Source organism: Rana temporaria, chromosome 4, assembly GCF_905171775.1.
Source record: "Rana temporaria chromosome 4, aRanTem1.1, whole genome shotgun sequence".
Lineage (NCBI taxonomy): Eukaryota > Metazoa > Chordata > Amphibia > Anura > Ranidae > Rana > Rana temporaria.
Genome location: NC_053492.1, coordinates 119,747,497 through 119,769,390, shown reverse-complemented (window position 1 = coordinate 119,769,390; position 21,894 = coordinate 119,747,497). Strand labels below are relative to the sequence as shown.

The 21,894-nt window shown below is 43.9% G+C and overlaps 1 protein-coding gene across 1 annotated transcript in view; it reads left to right on the top strand.

Moving 5' to 3' along the window:
- Window positions 1-7,378: 7,378 nt before the first annotated feature.
- The window catches only part of LOC120935645, a 36,386-nt gene continuing 21,870 nt past the window's right edge, over window positions 7,379-21,894 (top strand). Inside the window, exons 1-3 of the mRNA XM_040347698.1 lie at window positions 7,379-7,541; window positions 9,600-9,639; window positions 12,690-12,780. Coding sequence (XP_040203632.1) covers window positions 7,379-7,541; window positions 9,600-9,639; window positions 12,690-12,780 — 294 coding nt within the window. The remainder of the gene's footprint in view (window positions 7,542-9,599; window positions 9,640-12,689; window positions 12,781-21,894) is intronic.

The window sequence follows — 21,894 nt, the reverse complement described above, 5'->3', positions numbered from 1 at the left end:
ATGGTCCCAAAAATGTGTCAAAATTGTCCGAAGTGTCCGCCATAATGTCGCAGTCACGAAAAAAATCGCTGATCGACGCCATTAGTAGTAAAAAAAAAAAAAAATAATAAAAATGCAATAAAACTATCCCCTATTTTGTAAACGCTATACATTTTGCGCAAACCAATCGATAAACGCTTATTGCAATTTTTTTTACCAAAAATAGGTAGAAGAATACGTATCGGCCTAAACTGAGGAAAAAAATAAAATTTTATATATGTTTTAGGGGGATATTTATTATAGCAAAAAGTAAAAAATATTGAATTTTTTTCAAAATTGTCGCTCTATTTTTGTTTATAGCGCAAAAAATAAAAACCGCAGAGGTGATCAAATACCACCAAAAGAAAGCTCTATTTGTGGGGAAAAAAGGACGCCAATTTTGTTTGGGAGCCACGTCGCACGACCGAGGAATTGTCTGTTAAAGCGACGCAGTCCCGAACTGTAAAAACACCTTGGGTCTTTAGGCAGCATATTGGTCTGGGGCTTAAGTGGTTAATGAAGGCATGACGCACACGATCGGTTTGTTTGATGAAAACGGACCGATGGACTGTTTTCATCGGACAAACCGATCTTGTGTGTGCCCCATCGGTTTGTTTTCCAAATGTTTTAAAATTTTCCTATGGATAAAAAAACGATATAAAAAAAAGATCGTCTGTGTGGAAGTCCATCAGTCAAAAATCCATGCATGCTCAGAATCAAGTCGACGCATGCTCGGAAGCATTGAACTTAATTTTTCTCAGCACGTCGTAGTGTTTTACGTCACCGCGTTTGGACACGGTCGGATTTTTGACTGATGGTGTGTAGGCAAGACTAATGAAAGTCAGCTTCATCGGATATCCGACGAAAAAATCCATCGGATTAGATTCCATCAGATATCCGATCGTATGTACAGGGCTTTATACAGTTGCACTTAGCTTTTTGCACTCTGCATAGAAACTATAAGTCCGATTTTTCACATTTATTTTGTAATCTTGCACAGCTTATTTATGTACACCAGTGTACACTGGATCATTTTATATATTTTACTTGTTCATATCTTTGAAGATTATGTTTGTGTGATTAGCATTTATGGACTTTGGCACTTTGTGATAACAGTTAGTTTTATACTTTATGTGTTTTTACTCATAGTAGGAATTATTTACTAGGAACAGCGCAGCAAACACCCCCCCCCCCCCCTTTTCTATAATAATATAGATATTGATACGTGTCCATCTAAGACTACCCTGGGTACAGCTGAGCCAGGGCTAGACTGAGGCAGAGACATATGAGGCATTCGCCTTAGTCACCTTGCTGCAGGGTGTGGAGCTGTAGCAGGAACCTCTGTCATCTTTACATTGTCCAACCCTGTCTTGCACGATGTAGAACATTCTGCTGTCAGTGTGACAGCTGCTCTTTCTGTAAACAGAGTACTATACCTGACTGTCAAGGAGCTTCTTTGCATTCATTTGTGTGACAAACTAGGAGACCAGATAGAGAGCACACACAGGCAAATCACATGGAACCGGGAGTGCAGGCATTTATTGAAGGACTTAGGTGTATGCTAGGGGTTGCAATATGACATAGTACAGAAAGACAGTCCACAGGGTGGCAATATGGCACTGCACAAGTTAATGATTCACAAAGTAGCAATGGGGCACAGCATTGATAAAAAGTCCACAGGTAGTTATATTAGGGTGACCAGACATCCCCAGTTTCAGGGGACAGTCCCCTGATTGAAGACACTGTCCCCGGACCAAGTCTGTCCCTGGTTTTGTCCCCAGATTGGATTTAATAGGGGGCAGGAGCAATTTCAAAGACAATTAGTGCAGAATGAAAATAAAAAAATTAGAATTACACCCCCCCGCTCCGCCGTGCCTACTAGCTTAGGGGGGTTGTATTTTTCCCATTATTTGTGCCCCTTTCTGATGATCATGTGCTGGTCGGAGTGGAGGGAATATTTCTTCAGCTTCGCTCGCATGTTCTTCTGCCTTGGCTCAAATCCTGGCCAGCCACCTGCCTATCTCCTTGCCTTCCCTGACAAAGTGATCTTCCTCCACTTCCCACCCAGTAGTAGCCGGGGCTCGAAGAGTAAGACTTGAGAGGCTGTGAGGCGGGCGGCAACGGGCAGAGAGTTGCTGATTGTTGCCATTACTAGTAAGAAAAAATGTGTCCCCGGATTTATTTAAAAAAATCTGGTCACCTTAAGTTATATGGCACAGTAAAGAGAAATGAGGGGCAGAAGGGTTCAAAGACTCACACTGCGGAAGTCTGACTGACCTGGGTAGTGGGTGACGGGGTCCTGGCGTCAGGGGGGGGGTCAAGGAAGGGCATTCTACATAGTGTGCAGGTAGGGCAATCCACTGAGGACTCTGAGCACAAAGCAGAGAAAGCAGGCAGGGCAATCCACAGAGGGAAAAGAGAAGTACACACCGCTCCAAGGCTTTCTGCAATTAAGGATCTCCTAATATTGTTGTGGAAACAAAACCAGGTGCCTGCCAAGGCACGCAACCTAGGAAGTCCATACAAATGAAAAGAGAGAGCGGAACATTCAGTGATGAAATTTTTTTTTGTTGTTTATTGTAGAATCAAGAGATTAAAAACATGACACACAAGGGATCCACAATGTTCACTGACGCGTTTCACACAAAGTGCTTAATCAGGACACTGAGCACCAAGCAGAAAGGGCAGGCAGGGCAATCCACAGAGGACTCTGGGCACATAGTAGAGAAGACAGGCAGGGCAATCCAGCACACAGGGTAGTAATCCAGGCACAGCAGGGTAGACAGCAATGTGGCACAGCAAAGGCCAGATGACTCACTAGCTGAACCTCAGCCAAGAGATGATCCAGGTAGGGCAGCAGGAAAGGGAGGTCCAGAGGACAGATGGCAAAGGTCATTCACAGGGTGATTGTGGGTTTTCAGAGGGCTGGGTGTCCTGGCTTCAGCTTCAGGACCACACAGGTAGCAATGTGGGAGAAATAGTCCACAGAGTAGCAATGTGGAACCCGCAAGGGGAAATAGACCACAGAACAGTAAATACAGCCAATACAGAACTGCAAGTCTCATCAGTCCTAGTGTACATCCGGGTAGCGGTCCTAAACACCTTCTAGTCTCCCTCCAGTGGAACCCCAAAACATAGGTTCCCCTGTACCCATCACTGGGGGAAGCTCTGAAAAGTCTGACGCTTTTCTGCCAGCATAAGAAAATGCTATTGTGCTTTGAATTCAGCCATGACCTTGGCACCAGACTGCCGGTGCCAAGATGTCTGGCTTTCCCCAGGTACAGGATACAATGACGTCTGTGCCACCTGCTGAGAGTATCCACACCTCCTTACCCCCCTGTGTGGGAAAAAGAACTTGCAGATCAGTTATGCAGATAAGCTGACTTCTTTACGCCTGGCTTCTGCATTTGAGATTATTGCTTTTACACCAAAAAACAAACAAAACAAAAAAAAATGAATATTCCTAAATACAGTCTGTGTTTGCAATGCTAAATTAAACAGCTTTTGGGAGGGGTGGGTTCATTTTGGCATCCTCACCTTGTGTCACAGGAACTTGTCCTGTGACAAGGTAACCCTGCTGTATAATTTCACAGCAGAAGGAAAAAAGGTGGTTTAAGGAAATGGAAAAATTGTGGATCTACTGCCTCAAAAGGTAACACAACTATGATACAAATGAGGCATATAAACAAAATTGGTGTATTAATGCTAGTAAAAGACTGCACCATATGTTTAATTCTCTATTTTGTCCAAGATTCCACTTTAAACAGAGCACCATGAATTTTGTGGCATCTGGTCTGCTCACTTTCAGCTTTTTGCTCACTCTTCAGATATACCAAAGGTCTTGCCCTACAGATACCTACTGTATGGATCTGTATGGGTATCTTCTAGAGTTTAGTATGGACAAGTCTTGTACGTGTATTGTAAGTCCTAATAAATAACACATGCATTGTAAGAAAGCACTAAAAAACATGGGTTGCCTCTTGGCTTAGTTATCTTCTTTTATATTTGATGATGGCAATTTATCTGGTTAAAGGTGGTCATATGGACTGGTCGATATTTGGCCCCATTCAGCAGGGACCAGCTGAATCTCGATCAGTGTGGGACAAACCATGCCCAACAGAAGTTAATTGTTTGATCAACTTCTGTCATAGGGACATGCTGGAAAGCTTTTGTCGATGAAGTGCAGAAACCAATCCGCTACAGCCACTGATCAGGACTACCCATGGGGGGTCCTGGTGTCAGAATAAAATGCCCTGGGAGGATAGCTCCATCCACCTCCTTTGTATGAATAGAGAAATCTATTAGTTTGTTTTTGTCTTTTTCATTCCGCCCACCAGCTTTAGTTTTCAGTAAAATTACCTTTTATTTGATATGTAAGCATTATTGAAAAGTTTCCATTTTCTCTGCTTTTCCGGGACTGCCGTTAAAGGGTAATTTCTGGGACATTTTTAGTCTAGAAAGTGGCCCAGGTTTTGAACATCTTCTTGAACAATAAAAATTAATCTTTAACTACAAAAGAAATCTGTTGTCTCTTCATAAATTCTAGTTTAACAAAGATATTGATACATGTTCAGTATTTTAAATGTGTAAAGATATATTTAGTATAATTCAAGTATATAACCATGTCATACATTTGTATATAGTGCTCCATGCGCTTCATAGACAGTATTTTGTGTTAAAACATTAGAAATGTTTACAGCTACAATAAGGAAATGTTTCTATGCTTTTTTTATTTAAAACTACCCTAATTTCATTGACAATTCAATAAATTACCAGTTCTGTCATAGGCTAAAAACATTCTAATACTCAGACAGGGCAAGACCAAAGGAAACAGAACTGGAGAGCGTAGATCAGAGCCGCAACCATCCGCTAAAGCTGACCCTTCGTCCAAAACCACCCTCTGGTCTTGTAAGCTCTAATAATATATATTATTATATTAATGTTTAGTTATGAAAAACAAAATATATGAATGAAGAAAAGCCAATGCGTTTGGATGCTAAGGTCCAAGGATTTTCTTTAATGATAATAATATTACTAAAATATATATATATAATTGGGCACTGACATTTATAAGTTGATCCAGGGAAAATCCGATTGCCTCTTGGGGGTCAGGAAGGAAATTTTTCCCTTGCTGGAGGCAAATTGGATTGGGTTGCTTGGGTTTTTCGCCTTCCTCTGGATCAACTGTGGGTATAGGATTGGGTATATGGGATTGTTTGATAATATTTTTTGTTTATTTCTTTTTATGGCTGATCTAGATGGACGTGTCTTTTTTAAACCTGACTAACTATGTAACTATGTAACTTTCAAGTTAATTTGTATAGGCTTTTGTTTTCATCGAAGCTGTATTTCTTCCCCATGCAAATCAGTGCGTGCAAAAAAAATAAAAATAAAATCGGCATGAAGCAACAAAATGAACATGGCAAATAATCAAGTTAGAAGCGATTCAAACCAACCTACAGGCACATACTTCCGTTGGGGCGTATCATGTAAAGTGTTGGTGCTTGCGCCCTATTCATGTACCTGTTACAGACTGTCCATGCCTGCACTGAGGGAGGAATGGCCACACTGAACACTTCTTCCTCAGTACAGTCACTTCCGCCCTCCCTCCACGGCCAATGCGCCCATCACACTAACATGTGTATGGCTGAGGAGTTTTGTAGTGGGGTGGAAGGAACCTGATGGGGACCTGAGAAACTAGTTCTCCATCAGGTCAACTGGACTTTTGATTGACAGCACATGGCAGTGGGCAGATCAATAGTTGCTATTCATTCCAATAGCAGCTTTTGAATGCACCCTGTGCCGTGCGCTGTCAGTTGAAGGTAAACCAAACCCGATGAAGCCTCTAATCTCCCAGTTCCCCAGCAGCCTCTGCCCATCCAGTGACTAGTAATTTACCAAATATGAGCATTGCCCATATTTAGGCAATGACATCACCTGAATACCTTGCATTGGTTACCTGTTCGTGAGCTGGTTCTGTTTAAAGTTAGCTGTTTTATGCATAGGATAGTCCATGGAGGTGGACCAGAGTACCTCCGGAAAAAATTCACACGATATGCTCCTACGTTCAGCGGGACAAACGAATGTCGTTGTCCCCACGGTGAGGAAACAGACGAGGAGGACGTGCTTTCTCGGTGCAGGGGGGTAAGGTTTGGAATAAATTAACGTTGGCCCTAAAAAACACCATCAATTTGCTAAGCTTCAGGAAGAGTTTGAAGACCTTGCTCTTCCAGAAGTGTTATGGGGGCCTATAGGCCACTGCATCCTGGCCAGTTAAGGATCTAGATTAAGAAGATCAGAATCTCCATGCTCACTATGAGTCATACGCATCGAGGCCCATGGGTAAGACTGCGTTTATAAGCATTTTTTATTATTATTATTAACAGGGCTTTTTTTCAGCAGGAACGCGGGGGAATGAATGGTGCTTGGAGGTGGGTAGGGGGTGGAGAAAATAAATGGTGCTCGGAGGTGGGGAGGTGGTGGAACCAAGGAATGGTGCTTGGAGGTGGGTAGGGGTGGACACAAGAGGTGACTCGGAAGGAGGGAGTTCCTGCACCTACTCTCTGAGAAAAAATACTCTGTGAATATCACTTTGAAGACTGGTATTTGTCATTTATGGACCACACAAACGTGCACTGTTATATACTATGCATGTATTATCTAGGTTGTAAATGAGAAATTCTTCAAAATTGTCTCTTTAAGGCAGTTATGGTATATTTTCTCTCTGCTGATGCTAAATTACAGTCTGTCTTGTTTTCAATTTCTAGATTGGGATCATAACTCCTCCACAATCTGATTCCGAAGTACCAAATCATCAGGTACTTAAGGTAGAGCTAGAGGCAAAACTTTTTAATTTTTTTCATTTTACAAAGAGTAAAGTTTTTTGTTTTGTTATTGGGGAGATCTCCCTGTACTTCCTGTCCCAGAGCTAGAACCGGAAGTGAGAGGAAGTCCCTCCAAAGTGAGGGGGAATCTGTTTTGGTCACCAGAACAAGTGTCACCATTTGAAGATTTCTCCTCTATTACTGTTCTGGTGACCACTCAAATTTGGGATTTTCTTTCACCTTCACTTTTAGTATTTGCATGCTTAATAATGGTCAACTGTTACGTACCTGCCGGATGAGCCTGACGTGCAGTGGGAAGGCCCCAGCTCAAGGGCCACCGATGTTGCAACAGTGGCCGCAAGAGCCTGGCGGTGTATGGGTGCCTGGTTCGTCTTTGTTCTTGTCAGTCCAGCTGGTGCAGCAGGAAACAGGACGCAGGATGGTAGATGCAGGGCTGGGGAGACACTGAATACGTAGTCAGACAAGCCAGGTGTGGTAACAGACGATCAGATGTAGGTATAAATGACAGGCAGAGAATGGTCAGGATCCAGGCAAAGTTTGGCAACAGGATATCAAGCAGTGTAGAGCTGAGCGTGGTCACAAGGCAGGCTGGGATCAGGATAACAGAGATTAATCGCAGTCAAACAAGCCGGGTCAAACACAGGAAACAGATCAGATCACAGGAAGTCACGGGAACAGGTATGAACTGCAGATCAGGCAGCGAAGACACTGTGCTGCTGAGGTGTTTAAATAGGGCAGCCTGTTGTCAATCACTGAACTCGGTATGCACCATTAACCCATAAGTGGCAGATCAATGACAGGTCAACAGGGCAAACAGAGAGAGTGAACTCCCCTATTGGGGACACAGACAGCAATTGGAACCAGTCAGGTGTTCCAGAAGGTTAACCTCTTGCTGCTCAAATAATGAATATGTGTGGCTTCAGAGGGGGAGCTTCAGCACCCACATGCCACACATATGCTTTCTCGCAGGGCTGGTACTACCAATAGACAAACTAGGCCCCCTGGAGCAGAGAACCAGGAAGGGGGGGGGGGTGCTGATGAAAAAAAAAACAAGTGCAGTCTCTTCTCTCCTGACGCGAGATAATAATATATCCATCGGGGCCCTTAACGGCTGTAATGCAGAAAAAAAAGTCTGGGGGGGCCCCTTACAGGTGTAATGCAATAAATAAAAAAAACGGGAGAGGGGCCGGCCCGGCCCCTGGGAACCATCGGGCCCCTTACAGGTGTAATGCCTGTACCCCCCTAATGGCAGCCCTGAACTAGGCAGCCACACTGTTACCTAGGGCACCCGGCCACTGGTGTTCCTACTCTCTTCTCTCTGCAGCAAGCAACTAAATCTCATCATCAGCAGGCAGCCACAACTCCATTCGCACATAGTGTCAGAGGTGCAGCGACATCGGAGGACTGTGTCTGTGCCCATAATCCTGAATGAAAGGAAGCAAGGAAGCATTCATTGATGGCCACTGGTAGATTGCATTTGATGGCCTCTGGTAGGCTGCATTGATGGGCACTGGTGAGGCTACATTTGATGGGCGTTGGTGAGGCTGCATTTGATGGGAGCTGGTAGGTTGCATTGATGGGTGCTGGTGGGCTGCATTTGATGGCCACTACATTTAAAAAGGTGGGGTATACATGGGCAGGGCAAAAGGGAGGGGAGTCAGGGGTGGAGCCAAGGGTGGGGGGGCGGCAAAATGAGGTTTCACCTAGGGTGTCAAAAATCATTGCACCAGCCCTGCTTTCATGCATAGTTGAGATTTCTCTACTGGGAGTGCTCTCATCGGGCCCCTTACAGGTGTAATGCCTGTACCCCCCTGATTGTAGCATTGAACTAGGCAGCCCTGACTGATGGCAGCCCTGACTGAACTGTAATAGACAGCTCTTGGTCTCTTGTTATGATTGGGAGCCAGCAGGATGTGCTTCCAATCATGTGACCACTGTGACAGCCTTTCACAATGGTCATGTAATTGGGAAGTCTGTCCTGCTATAGACCCACTTAAAGGGATGCCTGGGCTGGGCAGGAAGGGGTTAAGTAAGCTCTTCCTGTCCCCACATGACAGTGCCTGGGCCTCGTAGTTGGCTAATTAGACCCCAAGCGTAGTATTTTAGGGAGCCTGAAAATTGTAGCATGTACCCCATATCATGATGCACTTAGTTTTTCAGAGGGATGAAATGGTGGATCAGGTCAGTGCTGTTGTCACTTGGTAGGTATTTGAAGGGTCTTATTTAATGGAAGATCCCTCAAGGGATATTTTTAGCAGCGAGATAAGTATTTGAAAAGCAAAATATTATATTATAATATAAAAATTGGTATTTATTTATTGGCTAAATGATATCAAAAATATTTTCCATAATTGCATAGAAATCGTAAAAAAAATGTTCTGACCCTAACACTGACAACATATTCATTAAAAATTTTGAAAAATACACATGTAAACTATTTGTAATTTTGTAGAGCTTCATATCATCCCTATGCGTTTAGACCTTTCTTGGTCTTCTTCCCCCTTCTTCACCCCAGCTCGTCCATGGAGGGCAGGTGAGCAGCATGTGGACAGTCCGGGACCATTGAGGCTTGGGTGTGCTTTTAAAAAAACAGCAATTCGTCTGGCCACAGGACATGGCTTCCTCATTGAAAAGTGTTAGGCATATATACTACTCTGTTATATTAGAATATACTAAATTATATAAATGATGTATCTATAAACATAATAATTTGTAAACCTTTTCTTTCTCACATAGTAAATAATCCCCTGAAGAAGACCAAGAAAGGTCGAAACGCGTATGGATTATGTGAAGCTCTACAAAATTACAAAGAGTTTACATAACATGAGTTATGTGTAGTTTTTCAATTTTTTAATGAGTATGTTGTCAATGTTAGGGTCAAAATTGTTTTTTTACGATTTCTATGTAATTTCGAAAAAAATAATTGATATCATTTAACTAATAAATAAATACCAATTTTTATGTAACATCTTTTGCTTTTCAAATACTTATCTCGCTGCTAAAAAAAACCCCTTTTGAGGGATCTTCCATTAAATACTACAAATTGTGCAGCATCCACAACTCACATATGTGTTATCTATTTTTTTGAAGAGTCTTATTAGTCATTTTACATACCGGGTAAGAAGGATGGTCAGGGATGACAGGCATTCTTTAGATCTTAGGAAAGCTATTCAACTTGTTAAATACGTCTAGTCTATTCCATATTCAGCTTCATGTACTTGTCATGTGTTGGCTGTCACTGTACTCAACACCAATTTGGTTTTCTGCCATTCACAGAGTAACGATGACGAGTGCTCAGTGTGTAGGGATGGTGGAGAGCTATTATGCTGCGATGGTTGTCCTCGTTCTTTTCACCTGTCGTGTCTGGTACCACCACTTAGCCACATTCCAAGGTACACACTACACAATCTAATTCAAATTTCAGTCATCTTTTAATTGCTATAAAATACTAATACCATATTGTCTGCTTTTGTGTAATGCTATTTTTCGAGAAATGTTTTAGATATTGAATTTAAAGTAAAACTAAAAGGCAAAAACTTTTTTTTATTTTATTTTTAGTTTTGGGTAGAGTGGAGAGGGATTAGAATGCTACTCAGTTTTTATTGCTATCTTTGCCCCTATTAAGGTGATTCATCCTCTCTATTTGTTTACCATTATCTTCGAAAGTAAAAGTAAAAGAAGATCCCAAATTTTGGGTTGTACCTGGAAAAGTAATACAAAGGAAATCTTCCAATGGGGACACTAGTTCTGGTGACCTGGGGGTCCCCAATGAATTATCTTAACCGTTTCAATACAGGGCAAGTTTACCCCCTTCCTGCCCAGGCCAATTTTCAACTTTCAGAGCTCTCACATATTGAATAACAATTGCATGGTCATGCAACACTGTACCCATATGACAATTTTATAATTTCCTTCCCACAATTAGAGCTTTCGTTTGGTGGTATTTAATCATCGCTGGGGTTTCTTTTTTTTTTTTCCTAAAAAAAAAAGAGAAAAAAGACTGAATATTTTGAAAAAATAAATAAATACTTTCTTTTCTTAGGTTATATCAATATATTTTATAAATTGAAGTAATTTTTCTCCTTCACTGATGGGCACTTATAGGCTGCACTGATGAGGCGTCCCTTATGGGCACTGATTAGGTGGCACTAATGAGGAGGCACTAATATGCCACACTGATGGGCACTGATATGCGGCACTGAGCACTGATGGGCACTGATAGGTGGTACCGATAGAGCAATGATAGGCAGCACTGATTGGTGTCACTGATGGGCACTGCTGTGGCTGCACTTATGATCAGTGCCCTGATTACCTTTACAGTCTCCCCTGCGAGGAGAAATGCCGCTGACTGTCTCTCCTCGCCTCACACTTTGTCAGTGTGAAGAGAGGATAGCCGATAAACTGCATTTTACATGGGTAAAGAGCCGCATTATTGTCTCTTTACCGAGTACGGAGTCACGCTGTGTCCTAGGGACATGGTGCGACTGCGATCACAGCTCTGCACGCCCTCACTGGAGCGTGAGAGTGGTGCCACAGGGGCGACGTCATATGATGTCGCCCCCTGAACGAGAGGGGATCCTGCCGGCCATCATTTTACTATATAGTTAATTTGCCGGGATTTCATTTCACTTCCTGTTTGGTTATGGGACAGGAAGTGAAGGGAAATCTCTGCAATGGGACACAGATGGCAAAAAAAATGCTTAAATGAACCCTGTATATATGACCTTTTTCTTGATTTAAAATCAGAGTCTTTATCATGTTACACATGCATTGTTGTTTGTTTGTCTTTAAATCATTTTGTCCCTTCCTCACTCTGTATCTAGAAGATGCTCTGTACTGTAATGCCCTGTACACACGATCGGTTCATCTGATGAAAATGGTCTGATGGATTTTTTCATCAGATATCCAATGAAGCTGACTTTCATCAGTCCTGCCTACACACCATCAGTTAAAAAAACGATCGTGTCAGAACGCGGTGACGTAAAACACAACGACATGCTGAGAAAAATGAAGTTCAATGCTTCCGAGCATGCGTCGACTTGATTCTGAGCATGCATGGATTTTTAACCGATGGACGTGCCCACAGACGATCGTTTTTTTCTATCGGTTTTATAACCATCAGATAATTTTAAAACAAGTTCCTAGTTTTTTCACCGATGGATAAAAAAAACGATGGGGCCCACACACGATCGGTTCGTCTGATGAAAAGCGGTCCATCAGACCGTTTTCATCAGACGAACCGATCGTGTGTACACGGCATAAGTATTACCCTCTTTTTAGTATATCTTCAGTTTCTGTTTGGAGCACATGTGATTGCTGGAGCTATATATATTATGATTATTTGACCTTTCTGATGTTCATCTGTTATTATCTGCACAAGTTTTGGATTAAAGATTTCTACGATCTGAAAGATGTAATTTGGATTGAGTAACTGTCTGCTAATTCTACTAAGACTGTAAGTTACAGCTATCTTGCCACAACTGGATCAGTTATAGAGATCACGCTTTCAGTGCTTAGATTGGAGAGGCAGAACAGTCTAAGAACAGATACCCAGTGCAAAAAATAACCTGGTTATATTTGGTAAGAGTCTCAAAAAATGGGACATTCCTCTAATATGCAAGTACTGACTTTCTGTTAAAAGTCACACTGAGCCCTGCCCTTGCCTGCCTCCAGTGTCCCATGATTTCTTCACCAGTTACAATAGGCAGCCCCATCAGTTATAGGGTATAGGATGGGGCAGGTTAGAATTCCAAGAGTCCATACAGAATAACTTTATATATGGTGTGAATTTGTGGCCCATAAGTATTTTCCTTGTTTCCTTATTAGTGGTACATGGAGATGTGCATCTTGCAATGCAGAAGGAGAAATACCACCTAAACAAATGCACAATGCTGAACCTGAAGCTTCATTGATGTCAGTAAGTATCAGATGATTCAGCACCGGGCTGCTATAGATCTACTGTACAATAACTAGAACAGACATCATGATGTCACTTTGCCCCGCCTCTACACTTTGTCCAGTCAGAGAATGCTTTGTGCGAAGGGGGCTTTTATCTGGCTCGGAGGGGGCCACGGGTCTACTGTTCACACCACTGTTCTAAAAGGTCCCACAGGTATCATACACCTATTGTTAAACCCAAGCTGCACCAATGTAAATATGTACATACCTGAAATTCATCTTAAATATACTGTATTGCAGCTTACCAATCGTTAAATGTTTTCTCTTGTTTTTCACCTGGCGATCCTAGCAGTAAGTCTGTTTTTTTTTTTCAAATTCCAAATTCAATTCAATTTAAAAAAAGTGGAACTGAAGACTTCTTATAATAGACTGCGAGCAACAAAAACACTTACCTTCCTGCTCGCAGTTCTCTCCGGCATGTAAACTGAGCTGTGCATGGGCAGTTCAGCTTACAGCACTGGAGCTGTCCTGTGTGCTGTGATGACTGACTCCTGCATAGGGATGAGCTTCGTATTCGAGTCGACTCGAACATCGTATGTCCGATCGTTCATGCAATATTACGAACGTTTTGGGCCGTTCGCGCCAAATTCGAGTTACGTTTCACAGCCCATAATTCACTGCGGCATCGCAGTGCATTGCTGGCTGATGATTGACCAAGCATGCACTATGACCCACATGCTTGGCCAATCACAGCTTGCAAAAAACAGAGAGCCATAATTGGCCAAAGCCAGGGTGGCTTTGGCCAATTATGGCTCAGGGGGTTTAGTACACGCCCCACACTATAAAAGGCCGCCTGCAGGTCAGCCTTGTGTAGTGTGTTGCAGTGGTTAAGAGAAAACAGAGAGAGACAGAGAGAGTGTCATTTTTTGCAGGTAGATAGAGAAGGCAGGCTAGTCAGTTAAAGTTACAGTGTGTAGAGGATATATATGCATCCCAGGTGTTGTATATATATTTATGCACTGTATAGTTTAGCTAGATCAGCTCTTCCTAATTTACTGGCAGGCAGGCAGGTGATTGTGCTAGGTGCAGTATTCTCACGTGGTGTATTGCCTGTGTCCTCTGCAGTGTGCACCATAAAGCTACGTGGTGTGTGTACTGTCTGTGCTATTTTCTTTTTTTCTTTTTTCTTTAAAACCACTTCAGCCTTTACCAAAATTCTCGAGACCAGCTCATGATTTGATGCTTCTTACGTCTCTGTTCACGGTTTGCATCATATGTTGTATTTTATGCAGCCAAAAAGTATCTCTAGCATCAATGGTGCTTAGAAAATGTTTTTTTTTTTTTTTACATTTGAAATATATAAATATATCACCTTCCCGCTAGGGTGATAGGGTCTTACCCATACTCCTTTATTATCTGCCCCCTAGCTGAGAAGGTCAAACAAAGCTCATATATAAGACATTTTCCCCCCGGCCTCCCCCCCTCCCCCTCGTGGCTCCCAAGAATCTACTGCCTTTCCGTATAAAGGATACTTATAAGTTTAACAATAATGTGCAAATTATTTATATATTTGGAAACTAAGATATCTAACTTTGTTTAAGGTCCACTTGTATTTTATGCCTTAGGATACTATATTCTCAGGGTATTAATGACTAGGGAACTCTCAGTCCCTCAACGTAGCTCCATGTTTTTTTGTACTCTGTCCACTTTTTCCATTTTTCCTTGAAATCGCTGTTTGTTTCTGATAGGCTCTCCTTTAACTCTTCCAACCTGTAAGTTTCCTCCACTGCATCTATCCAGATCCAGATCTGTGGGCTTTCAGTTTCCTGCCACTTTTTTGGTATAAGCCTCTTTGCTGCATTGAGCAGGTGAGGTAGAAGGGACTGCTTATATCTTTTGATGCCCTCTTGACTACCGTGTGCTATTTTTCTCAATTATTTCCATCCATATTGCAGGGACCAGACATTACATTAAAGCCGCAAGCAGTTTTAAATTACTTTATTCTTATAGTAATCTCATTATGTGCAGGGACAGTTCTAAACACGTGCCACTTCACAGGAATACTATAGACACCCAGCAGGTACAATATTTAAATGAATTTTTCATATTTTTTTTTATTTAAGCATCATTAAATTTACTGCTCCAGAAAAAACGACCGTTTTTAAAACTTTTTTTCCATTGATACATGTTCCCTGGGGCAAGACCCGGGTTCTCAAAGACGTTTTCACAATCATACTATAGACACCCAGCAGTTACAATATTTAAAGGAATTTTTCATATATATTTTTTTTTTTTTATTTAAGCATCATTTAAATCACTGCTCCAGAAAAAAAAACGTTTTTAAAAAAAATTTCTCTTACCACCTTCCAGGACGGCACCCGAGAGATGATGGCTCCTCCTGCAGGAAACACAATCACATGACAGTTTAAAAGGCCCCGCCCTTCCCCTTGCTCCTCAGTATTGATTGTGTTTCTCCAACACAGCGACACGTTTGTTTTGTTTATGGAAACCTAGAGACCGGGGAGGGTCGAAGGTACCCCTGTGAGACAGGTTTAAGGGAGGCCGGGGAGGGCTGAACTTACCTGTAGACTTCGGTCCAAACTCACAGGTCGCCCTATGGAAGCACCAGTGCTCTGAGCTGCGGGGAGGTGAGCCATCACTGCGTGCTATCAAATCCACCACCATTCGAATCGCCGTTTTCCCGGGTCTCCAGACGTAAAAACGCCGCGCTCCAGGCCTCATTCTGAGACAGGAACTGCATCACAGGAAGTGGGCGGTTCCGGACGGCGTAACCCGGAAGTTCCCAGTGGAGCGAGGAGACAGCGTGGGTGGTGGACGGGTCGGCTTGCGGTGACCAGTACAGGAGTACCGACAGCCAGGGCCGAGTCACCCTCCTCATGGAAGAGGACGGAAAGACCGACACGACCGCTGGCAGATCCAGGTCGGGGGGCGGTAAGTACCAATCCCCCTGGAAAGGGAGGGGGGAAGTGGTGAGAGTTCCCAAACTTTTAGGGAACGACCGGAGCAGGATCTGGTCCCTTCTCGTCTACTTCCTCCCCTCCCCAGTACAGCCAGCAGTCTTGGGGAAAGACAATTTAAATGTACATTTCATGTCTTTTCAGAAACCCCCAGCGGACCCCAGGAGGCCTCAGCTCAGTCTCCTTCCGCTACAGGCCATAGTTCCTCTAAAAAATGTGGGAATTGTAGAGAGAAGCTCCCCAAGTCCTACACAAAACCTTTCTGCTACAAATGTATTAATATACTGGCGGGAAAGGAGGCTGCTGCCATGATGAAGAGTTTTCTCTCATCCATGCAAACAGAAATGTTAGCAACAGTCAAAGCCTTTCGGGAGGCAGCCGGGCAGTCGGCACAGACTGAAACAGAGAAACTTACCCCTAAGGAAGGCACTTCCTCTCAGGAGACCCCCTTTTCTAAGGGCCCAAGTGTTTTCTTTACACCCTCACAAAATCCCCCTTTGGGGGAAGCAGATGGTGAAGAGAGTGAGGTAGCCAGTCTACCTAGGTCTAGGCACAGCTCAGGGGAGGTAGATGGAGACTCCATTAGTCAGTCTCAGGAGGACACACGTCCAAGAAAACACCTCTTTGCTGTAGAAGATCTAGAGAGTCTCCTCCAGGCTATCTACGCCACAGAGGAAATTCCTGAGACCCCTAAACCTACCTCAGCACAGGATAAAGTTTATAGGGGCCTGAGTGACGCTCAATCTAAAGTATTCCCCCTGCACAAATCCCTCAAGGAGTTAGTCCTTCAGGAGTGGAGAGACCCTGAAAGGAGAATAATCAAACAAAAAACCTGGAAAAGAAGGTTCCCCTTCTCCCAGGAAGATGAGGAAGTTTTTTTTAAGCTTCCTAGACTTGATGCGGCTTTGTCGCAAGTCACTAAATTGTCTGATCTCTCCTTTGAGGATACAGGTAACATCAAGGATGTGATGGACCGTCGAGCAGAGTCTCTCCTTAGGAAAGCCTGGGAGGCCAATGCGGCAGCACTAAGCCCAGCCTTAGCAGCAGCATGTGTAGCTAGGAATACAGATGTTTGGGTAGAGACACTCACCGACCACCTCGCCCAGAATTCGGAGGCGGAGGAGGTAGTTGAGTCACTTACAGTAGTAAGGAAGGCGATTGCTTACCTAGCAGATGCAGCTACGGAATCTGCAAGGGCAGCAGCCAAGACAGCAGCCCTCATTAACTCTACTAGGAGGGCAGTTTGGATCAAGGCCTGGGAAGGAGATGCTACATCCAAGGGAAAACTCTGTGGCATCCCCTTTCAAGGTTCCCTGTTGTTTGGGAAAGACCTGGATGATGTCCTGGCTAGGTCATCAGAAAAAGGTAAAAAATTCCCAGTTAAACCCAAAAAAGAAGGTTTCAAGAAAACTTTTCGAGGCCCCCAGGGGCAGGGTAGACAAAAAGCCAAAAAGGAACCTTTCAGGCGTTGGAACTTTGGCAAAGGGAACAGGAAGAACAACCTCCTTTTCCCTCCTCCAAAACCCAGCGACAAACCGTCCAAGTGACGACGTAGTCAGAGTGGGGGGTCGACTATCTCAATTCCTTCCCCTATGGGAAAAAATTTCGAACAGTCATTACATCTGCCAAATAATTCAAAAAGGCTATCGCCTAGAATTTCTGGCTACACCCCCCACCATGATCACCATTACTCACCTTCCCAGGGATACCCTGAAAAGGTCTGCCCTCTTGGAGGGCATACAGGACTTAGCCAAACAACTAGTGGTAGTACCAGTACCAAAAGCTCAGCAGTACCAGGGATTTTATTCCCATATTTTCGTAGTACGGAAACCCTCCGGGAAATACCGTCTAATAGTAAACTTGAGAAACCTGAACAAGTTTCTAGAATACAAAAAGTTTGCTATGGAAAGTATTTATTCGGTAAGAAAGAACCTCATGAAGGAGGCCTTCTTGGTGACCCTAGATCTCAAAGATGCCTATCTCCACGTGCCAATCCACGTGGATCACCAGGTATATCTGAGGTTTGCGGTCGTGGTGGAAGGAGAAACCTTCCACTGGCAGTTCAGAGTACTACCATTCGGGCTAACCTCCAGCCCAAGGATTTTTACAAAACTCCTAGCAGAAGCGGTGGCATACCTGCACCTTCAGGGCATATCCCTTATACCTTATTTAGACGACTTGCTGATTTCAGGAAAATCAGCCGCCCAAGTCACGCTGGATGCCAACAAAGCAATGGCACTCCTAGAGAGCCTAGGGTGGATAATCAACATAGAAAAATCCTCCCTCAACCCAGAACAGGTCAAGACCTTCCTGGGATACGTAGTGGACACCAGGCAGCAGAGACTCTTCTTACCAGAAGAAAAAGTTTTAAAACTAGCCTCAGCAGTCGGGAACCTTATCAAAAACCCCAAACTCTCCAGACGAAATGTTCTGAGAGTTCTAGGCCTGATGTCAGCAAGCATCCCAGCGGTGGTTTGGGCTCAGCTTCATGCAAGGGCATTACACTTCTTCTTCCTGTCCTCATGGGACAAAAGGAAAGAGTCCTTAGATCAGGATATACTACTCACCCCCCAGGTTCTGTCCTCCCTGGAGTGGTGGACATCTCCCCAAAACCTGAGGGGAGGGCGACCGTGGGCTCAGTGGAACCCAGTGAAGGTTACCACGGATGCCAGTTCCTAGGGGTGGGGCGCCCACCTGGAGGGGAAAAAAGCGCAGGGGCAATGGGACAGCTCACTAGCTCGCAGGTCATCCAATTACAAAGAACTCAGAGCAGTGGGGGAAGCCTTAATAGCCTTCCAGGAAGACATCAGAGGCAGAGAAGTCCAAGTAAGCTCAGACAACTCTACAGTAGTAGCGTACCTAGGTCACCAGGGAGGGACCAGGTCCAGTCCCCTACTAGAACTTTCCAGGGAAATACTAACCTGGGCAGAAGAAAGAGTACTCTCTATCTCAGCCATATACATAAAGGGGACGAGCAATATAGAAGCAGACTTCCTCAGCCGTCACAAGTTGAGGGAGGAGGAATGGGAACTGAACCCAGAGGTGTTTCAACACCTAGTCCAGTATTTCGGGGAACCGGAAATAGACTTGTTTGCCAACAGACTAAACAGGAAGGTAGAAAGGTATTTCTCGATTTCCTGGGAACTACAGTCGGAAGGTCTGGATGCGCTATCCCAGACCTGGCGCTTCGGGCTGGCCTATGCCTTCCCGCCGGTAGCGCTCATTCCGCGAGTTCTTCAGAAACTCAGCAGGTCTCCAGGCCAGATTCTTCTGATAGCACCATGGTGGCCAAAAAGAACTTGGTTCGCAAACCTAAGAGCCATGGCAATGGTGGAGCCTCTGAAGCTCCCGTACAGGGCAGATCTCCTCAGGCAGGGCCCAGTACTCCATCCAAAGCCGGAATTCTTCCAGCTAGCAGCCTGGTTAGTGAGCGCCAGATTCTAGAACGTAAAAGGCTGCTCAGAGAGGGTCATAGATACCCTTCTCATGAGCAGAAAACCAGTAACTCAAAAAATTTACCAAAAGGTATGGAAGACCTTCTGTTCCTGGCGTAAGGAAAGACAGGTAGCTTCAACTTCTATCCCGGTTATCCTGGACTTCCTCCAGGATGGGGTAGATTTAGGATTAAAAGTTAGTACCCTTCGGGTCCAAATAACGGCTCTTTCAGTCTATCTGGATAAAAGATTGGCGAAAGAGGACCTTATAAAACGTTTCTTGTTAGCTAGAGAAAGAATTTCTCCAGTCCAAAAATATAATTGTCCGCCTTGGGACTTAACTAGGGTGTTAGAGGCGTTATATATACACCCATTCGAACCTCTGGAAGAGGTTCCCCTTAAGTTTCTAACCTTAAAGTTGACTTTTTTGTTAGCCATTACTTCGGCCAGGAGGGTAGGGGATTTGCAGGCGCTATCCATGAAAGAACCCTTCCTGAGGGTACAGCCAGATAGGATCACCCTCAGAGCAGACCCCCTGTACCTGCCGAAGGTGGCATCCCTATTTCATAGGACGCAAGACATACTATTGCCGTCCTTTTGTTCTGAACCAAAGAACGAAAAAGAAAAGAAATTTCATTTGTTAGACGTGAGAAGGTGTCTTCTCATTTATCTAGAGAGAACTAAAAGTTTTAGAAGATCTAACCACCTGCTAGTTCTACACGCTGGGCCCAGGAAGGGACTGCAGGCATCAAAAGCCTCAGTCTCAAGATGGATTAGAGAAGCAATATCCAAAGCCTATGTATGTACTGGAGCAACAGCTCCCAAAAAGATCAAGGCTCACTCTACCAGAGCCATAGCAACTTCCTGGGCTGAGAAAGCAGGGGCCTCCTGGGAACAAATCCGCAGTGCGGCCACCTGGTCCAGCCATCATACATTCCTGAAGCACTACCGTGTGGAAATGTTGTCACAGCAAGACTTAGCCTTTGGTCGAAAGGTGCTACAAGCTGTGGTCCCACCCTGAAGGTAGGCCTGTGTTTATTACTCAATTATCCTCTCGGGTGCCGTCCTGGAAGGTGGTAAGAGAAAACCAACGTTAGACCTACCGGTAACGGTATTTCTATGAACCTTCCAGGACGGCAGGCCTACTTCCCACCCTATGTGGAGGGAAAAAAGGTAAGTACCTATAAGGACTACGTCCCTTGTGAACCAGTTCAGGATTACTCTATTGCATACTGAAGAGCAAGGGGAAGGGAGGGGCCTTTTAAACTGTCATGTGATTGTGTTTCCTGCAGGAGGAGCCATCATCTCTCGGGTGCCGTCCTGGAAGGTTCATAGAAATACCGTTACCGGTAGGTCTAACGTTGGTTTTCCATTGATACATGTTCCCTGGGGCAAGACCCAGGTTCTCAAAGACGTTTTACGACAATAACTTGCATATTAGGCTTTAAAATGAGCACTTTTGAATTTGAATGTTCGAGTCCCACAGACGTTAATGTTCGCGCGAAGATTCTGGTGCGAACCGAACGGGGGGGGGGGGGGGGGGATGTTCGGCTCATCTGTCTCGCCTATCGCGCTTATCATGGGACGGGCCCACAATACCTGAATTCCTTGATAACGCGATACACCCCTGCACGAGGACTTAGATCACTTACAGCTGGTCTCGTCACTTGTCCATCTGCTCGCCTGCTTACCTTCGGGGGTAGACGCTTTTCTGTGAGAGCAACGGCCCTATGGAATAGTCTCCCTGTTTCTATCCGGTCTCTCCCCTCCATTATGGCCTTTCGTAAAAGGATAAAAACTTGGTTTTTTGAGGGAAAAGCAGGCTGAGTCACGTTAGTTTTCCCTGTTGTTCCTTGGTAGTTTGCTTTTTTGTGCTCTCCTTTTTTCTTTTCCTTCTATTTTCTTTCCCTGACTTGATTTATCTATTTACAGGTATGTCTTCTGCGCTTAGACGCTTCCCTGACGGGTCAGTATTTGGCGCATTACAAATCCAATAAATCAATCAATCAATCAATCAATCATCCCTACTCCTGCACATATGAAGGAGTTACATTATCCTGAGCTGGTCAATGGAGATACCCAGACTGGCACCCGGAGAAAAAATGCCATTGCCAGCGAGGGACCCGGACTTTTAGAGAGGAGATCGTTTTAATGACTTTTTGATCCACTTTAGAAGACCAAGCTGCTTATATAACTTTTTACATTTATTTGATATTTAATGTGGTATTAAACCCAAAACCAAAAATTGAATTTATGACAGCATACCGATCTTTAGATGTGGTATCTGCTTTAGTTTTCTTTTTTGGGCTTTTTCCCACTGTTCTCACCTGTGATCTGCCCAGTAACACACCTCCTGTAGATTGCCTCCACTCTGGATGAATGAGCACAGGAGTCACTTTTGTACAAAGGCATTGTTAGTCTGGGGAAAGGTAGTCTTGGATGTACTAGCAGATTTAAATCCACTAACACACCAACGTTAAATTCCAGATCACAATTTATAGGCAGTTACAGCAAACAGCAGACCTTTTTAAGCACCTCTGTCAGTAGTTAATGGTTTGTCTTATTCATGTAAACTGATACATCTGCAGAAGAGCTTGTTTTTTGAAACAACAGAATTACTAGCTGGATCACCAGATGAAAAGAAAAATAAGAAAGCCTAAACAAAGAAAATGAATGCAGACATCACATCTAAGAATTGGTAAGCTACAATATAATAAATGT